The sequence below is a fragment of the Papaver somniferum genome, unplaced genomic scaffold, assembly GCF_003573695.1.
Source record: "Papaver somniferum cultivar HN1 unplaced genomic scaffold, ASM357369v1 unplaced-scaffold_5, whole genome shotgun sequence".
In the NCBI taxonomy this organism is placed as follows: domain Eukaryota; kingdom Viridiplantae; phylum Streptophyta; class Magnoliopsida; order Ranunculales; family Papaveraceae; genus Papaver; species Papaver somniferum.
Window position 1 is genome coordinate 1,724,672 of NW_020647637.1, and position 5,621 is coordinate 1,730,292.

General features: G+C 35.6%; 1 protein-coding gene across 1 annotated transcript; it reads left to right on the plus strand.

Moving 5' to 3' along the window:
• The first annotated feature begins 538 nt into the window (after window positions 1-538).
• LOC113342953 (major latex protein 15-like) lies at window positions 539-1,430 on the plus strand. The gene is made up of 2 exons (XM_026587316.1): window positions 539-826; window positions 944-1,430. Exons 1-2 carry the CDS (start codon window positions 625-627, stop codon window positions 1,213-1,215), a joined length of 474 nt encoding a protein of 157 aa, XP_026443101.1. The 5' UTR covers window positions 539-624; the 3' UTR covers window positions 1,216-1,430.
• Window positions 1,431-5,621: the final 4,191 nt, after the last annotated feature.

The window sequence follows — 5,621 nt, forward strand, 5'->3', positions numbered from 1 at the left end:
GTCGTCGTCCCATAAAAGAAAAACACTAGGAATTCCAATCTCTTTTGCTAGCAGCGAACTGGATTGAGCTCCCATCTCTAATAAGAATTCTGATTTGGAATATAATGATCTCATTCTCCATAGGGGGGCTAACGCAGACGAGTTCAATGGCAGTACGCACTACAGCTTGTGCATCACCTTGGATAATGATATTCTTACCAGCCAGTCTTTGTACGGAGCTCCAGAATGTTTCTATTTATGCTATCTATAATCTGATTGTATAACAGGAGATATTGTCCTTCTGAGGATTTTCATCCACAGATGCAAAAAGAAGAAAATAAGTATGTCGTTCTCGGAGGATTTCATCCACAGAAAAAAAAAAAAAAAAGTACATAAAAGTAGATCAATCTGTACGTGCACCACTGTCTCACATGCATATGTCAATTATAGCTGTGATGTTTTTGACCGGCAGTTTATGATAATCTCACCAGCAGTAGATACTTATGATAGGTAATTGGCCACTAAACAAATGCTTGTTTTTCTATATAAACTAGATCAACTTTCATTGAAATTTATTATCAACTGCTCCAGCAATTATAGTTCTCTACAAACTTCAATATATAGGGCAACAATCATCAACCATCTATGGCGCATCATGGTGTTTCAGGTCTAGTTGGGAAACTTGTAACTGAATTGGAGGTCCATTGCAATGCTGACGCATACTATAAAATCTTTAAGCACCAAGAAGATGTACCAAAGGCAATGCCTCATCTTTACACTGGCGGGAAAGTTATCAGTGGAGATGCAACCCGTTCTGGTTGTATCAAGGAATGGAACTACATTCTTGGTATTTACAGACACAATGTTATTGCAACGATCCCATTTTAAATATTATTAACGTGCTTTGGATTGATTTAAACTTTGTAATAACTTAACTTTACACTGGTTCCATTTGTGCATGCAGAGGGTAAGGCGCTGATCGCAGTGGAGGAAACAACACATGACGATGAAACAAGGACCTTAACACACCGCATAACTGGAGGAGACTTGACAAAGGATTACAAAAAGTTCGTTAAGATCGTTGAAGTTAATCCAAAGCCTAATGGACATGGAAGCATTGTGACTGTATCCCTTGTGTATGAGAAAATGAACGAGGGTTCTCCAACTCCCTTTAATTATCTACAATTTGTCCATCAGACCATTGTAGGCTTGAATTCTCACATCTGCGCTTCTTAGTAAAATACATCCGAACTTCAGCGTTGGGTTTAAGTATGCACGTACGATCGTCAGTACTTGTTGTTTAATTAGTTGTACTGTACGTTATTCCTGCACACTGCACTATCATGCCTATGTATGTTTGATTAAATAAGACTATGGAACTATGGGATTTATCATATGCGATGATCCTTTTGAATAAATCAAATAAGTCATTTAAAATGTGTTTTTTTTTCTCTTTTCTTTTTGACAATAATATTAATTGTTGCTCTATCATATGTACTCACCTATCTGGTATTTTTTAATCCAGAAAGAATACGCTGCTGATAAGTTCCGTATTCAGGCCAAACAAACTTACCGGCATACTACAGTGACGGGCTACTTCATTGGTGACCATTTTCATATTTTGGCTATGTTTAAGGTTATGTCATTACTTAGAACAATGGGGAAACACCTGGGCACAATTAGTATTCAGAGAGTGCACATACTATGTCTAGTATTTTTGAGTTTGCAGTCGCTTCATATTTTCATTCACATCGATGTTTAAATAGTCTCTTTTCTCGACATGCCTTTATTTTTTTATCTTTTTTTTTTTTTTCGGCTTCAATTTTTAATACCTCTGCTTCTAATACCACGATCTAAAAGATTGATATCAATCGATATAAAAAATTTCTACTTTCGAGCTAGGGATTTAAAATTTTAAATGGGCTTGGTGCAGTCGAGATCGACGGGTTTATTAGTTTGGTTGTGCTTTGGAGCGAAAATTTGACATGCCAACGAAACTAGCCTTGTGAAAAACTTTGTCCGGTGATCTAAAATTCTGACGCTGAAATCTTAAAATTTCCGTATGACTCAAATTTTATAATGATCCAAAATCTATTGCATGACTGAAATTCATTATTTGACCGAATACACCTTGTGATCCAAAGTTTACCGGTGTGAGACAAAATTTACTTAATTAGTGATCAAAAGTCTAATTGGTAGCCGTGAACCGTGATCCACAGTCTACGGATATGAGCCCAAGCATTTAACATGACCCAAATCCTACTTGATTGGTGGCCCAAAATCTCATGGCTTCTGCTGCACCGCAATTCAAAACCATTATTGTGCCCAAAATTCACATTGAGATCCTAAATGTGAAAAATACTATAACCCCCTACCGTATGGGTTCAATATATAGATGTCCCATAAAATGGATCTTTCATGGTCAACTACATACTTTAGGAAAATGATATTGCTAGGCTCGAAATATCAAATTCTCTTCAGATCTGGCCCATAATTTTATATAATGTATTTTGATATTGTCAAAACTACCATTTTCTATTTAAAAAAGGGAAATATCAGAAGATATTTTCATTTCTCCATCTTCTTTCTCTCTCATATTTCTCTTTCTCGGTTGCAGAGAAAAACAATTCTAGGGTTTTCTGAGATTCAGTTTCATCTTCTCGTTTTAGATTCTCTACTGCAACAACGATGGAGAAGTTTTAGGTTTTTATTTCACCGTTTTTCATCTTCTCCATCGATTCCTATGTAATCTCAGTTACGAAGATCAGTTGCACCTGTTAGAGAAATCATATGGAAGATGAAGAAGAATTATTTGATTCGATTATTAACCAAAGAAGATCAACAGAAGATTCATCTACATAATCAAATAGACCTGCAGATTAGATTCGTCAGGTTTATTTTTATTTCACTGATTTCACTTTTCATCTGCTTTTTTAGATCTGGAAAAACAATATTAAATCATCCTAGTTTTGATTTGGTTATTTAGGGATTTGAATCAATCCGATTCAACAGATTTAGTTGCCGAGCATCAAATAATCGATGAATTCGAATCAAAAACTTGTGAATCTTAAATTATGGCTTCATCAACTCTTCTCACTCTCCATTCAACTCAGAAGTCTTTTTGAATTGGTTATTCTTTCATCAATTTCATCTTCTTCAAGGTTCTCTTTAGTTGGGGTTTCCTCTACTTTTATTATTTCTCATGTATGTATTGATGTTTTAAACCGTAAGACTTACTTTCTCTGCAGGTTCAACAATGGAATTAAGAAAATCTTCAACACCAGCAGAAATAAAGAAGCTAATAACTCATCATCATTCACAGGTGATTCAAAATCGGATTCTTCTTTTGCTTTCAAAAACTAAAATATTCAAAAGATAATAACTTACCATGGCTTTTGATGGATATTAATATTTTTGAGTTCTAAATATATAATGAATTGCTTATGTTGTTTGGTTATATTGTTGATGTAGTTGTTTAGGTTCAATTTGTTGTTTTCATTATTTTGATTTTGATTTTTAGGGTTTCTTTTTGATAATGGTGATAGGGAGGTTGAAGAATAAGTGGATAAAACTGAAGGAGAAGGTGGGAAGAAAGAGGATGAACCATATTGAGCGTCTGCTGCTGGTGCTTCTTATATGCGATTGTTTGCTACAAAGTGGTGGTGACAGTCGCCATAGGTAATTATATGATTTCAGTTCATGCTACAATTAATATACCGATTCAATGTGGAATTGTGGATTACAATTCCACACGAGATGCATGGAAGGCATTACTTGATAGAGCTGGAACTATCGCGCAATAATATGATAAAAAAGCCAGGGTGTCTTTTTGAAAATTTGTCCATAAGTTTCCCTCGGCTATGAATCAGGTTCTTTTGACTAATGACGACTTATACCTATGAGTAGGGTCAGCTTGCACTAGGACTAGTTGACCTAGTTCTTCCCCAATATCTTGAGCATTTGGATGTGGATCTTCTGAGATTTGACGGTGGTAGACGCTTGTTGTGTCAAACATATAATCGGGAAAATGGTACACTGTTGTTACATTTATGACTGGTTTTCAGTTTATTTACAAGTTACCCAGGGAATATCCGAGTTCAAGCTAACACCTGCTGAGAACCGTGATTACTTTTTGTGAACTCTAACAGTGTACCTCATAGTCTACTAGTACATTATAATCATATGGAGTTTTAAGGATTAAAACTAAACATCCAGCATTGTCTTCTGTGATGTTGATATTGCACACTTTAACTCCTCAGGTGAAATTCAGTTCTAATGCAATCGAAGAAACAAATGTTGTTGAAGAGATCTTGAAGCCAAACCACGCATAAAATTTGTTGGTGTAAGTTAACTGACCTTTTTCGGATGTGTAACTATTAGTTACACATGCTAATTAGATGTGTAACTTCTAGATACACAAGCTAAATGGATGTGTAGATACTAGTTGCACATGATAATTAGATGTGCAAATTATAGATACACGTTCTAATTGAATAACTAGTTAGTTAGATGCGTAACTACTAGTTTCTGAAGTTGTCATCTAGTATTGTTCCTGCATTTCTTATTCGATATTTAGGATAGAAAAGTGTAGTTGAGCTCAAGGACTTCATAGAGATTCATCATACAACGACGAATATCTACTCAAGGAACCGTGGAACTTCATAAACAAAAAGGTATGTGGAGACTTGAACTTATGTATCACTCAAAAGTCTATCTCTTCTATCTCCTACTTCTTATGAGACAAAACTCGTATTCTATATAGACTGGATCATACACATTTGATATTACGAGCCGAGTATATCTCTCCTATCTATATCTCGAAATCATGTGTTGGTAAAGCGTTTCACTTTGATCGGGTTTATCTTCATCTAATGACGAAAGTCATAATGTTTCAATCACTTTGAAAATCGCTTTAACGAGAAATAGTGTAACAACTACATAACGTCCTCTAAGAAAGTTTCAATGGTTGGAATGAGAGTTTAGGTCTACATAACCAATGATGGATATAAGCATTGTGTGGAAACACATATGTGCATAAGTCATATTCCTTAATCCGAAGTTTGCGAACTTTGTTGATTGAGAGAAACCGGAGGAATTAGCTTTGCCAAGTCCGCGAACTCAGTTTGCGAACTCAGTCTGCAACCTGATGGAAGTTCTTGTTCCGAGAATTTTTGCTGGGATTCCAAATTCGTTCGTGTAATACAAGTCCGTGAACCTAGTCTGCGAACTGGCGGAAGTCTCCTTGCCGAGATTTTCTGCTGAGTTTGGAAAACTCTGCCGGTTGTCTTAAGTCCGCGAACTTGCTTGCGTACTTGAGTTGGTTATGATCTAAAGATATGCTCAGAACATGAAACTTAAATTACTAAGGAATGCAGTATGCAAACCGTGGCTATAAAGTTCATGAGCCGATTCAATCGAATCGAATCATCTTTGTTTCAATTGTGTCTTGTGTAGTTAATAAGATCTCATAGCAATTGAATAACTCTTTAACTAGTTCATTTGAGTCAATGGAACTAGTTATGGTGAAGAAGAATAAGGTTAATATGAAATGCTCATATGGTTGACCTTTTGGGTTACTATGTTGAACCAAAAAAATACGTACACATTTGGGCACGGTTTTCACAAACCCAGTAAACATATAT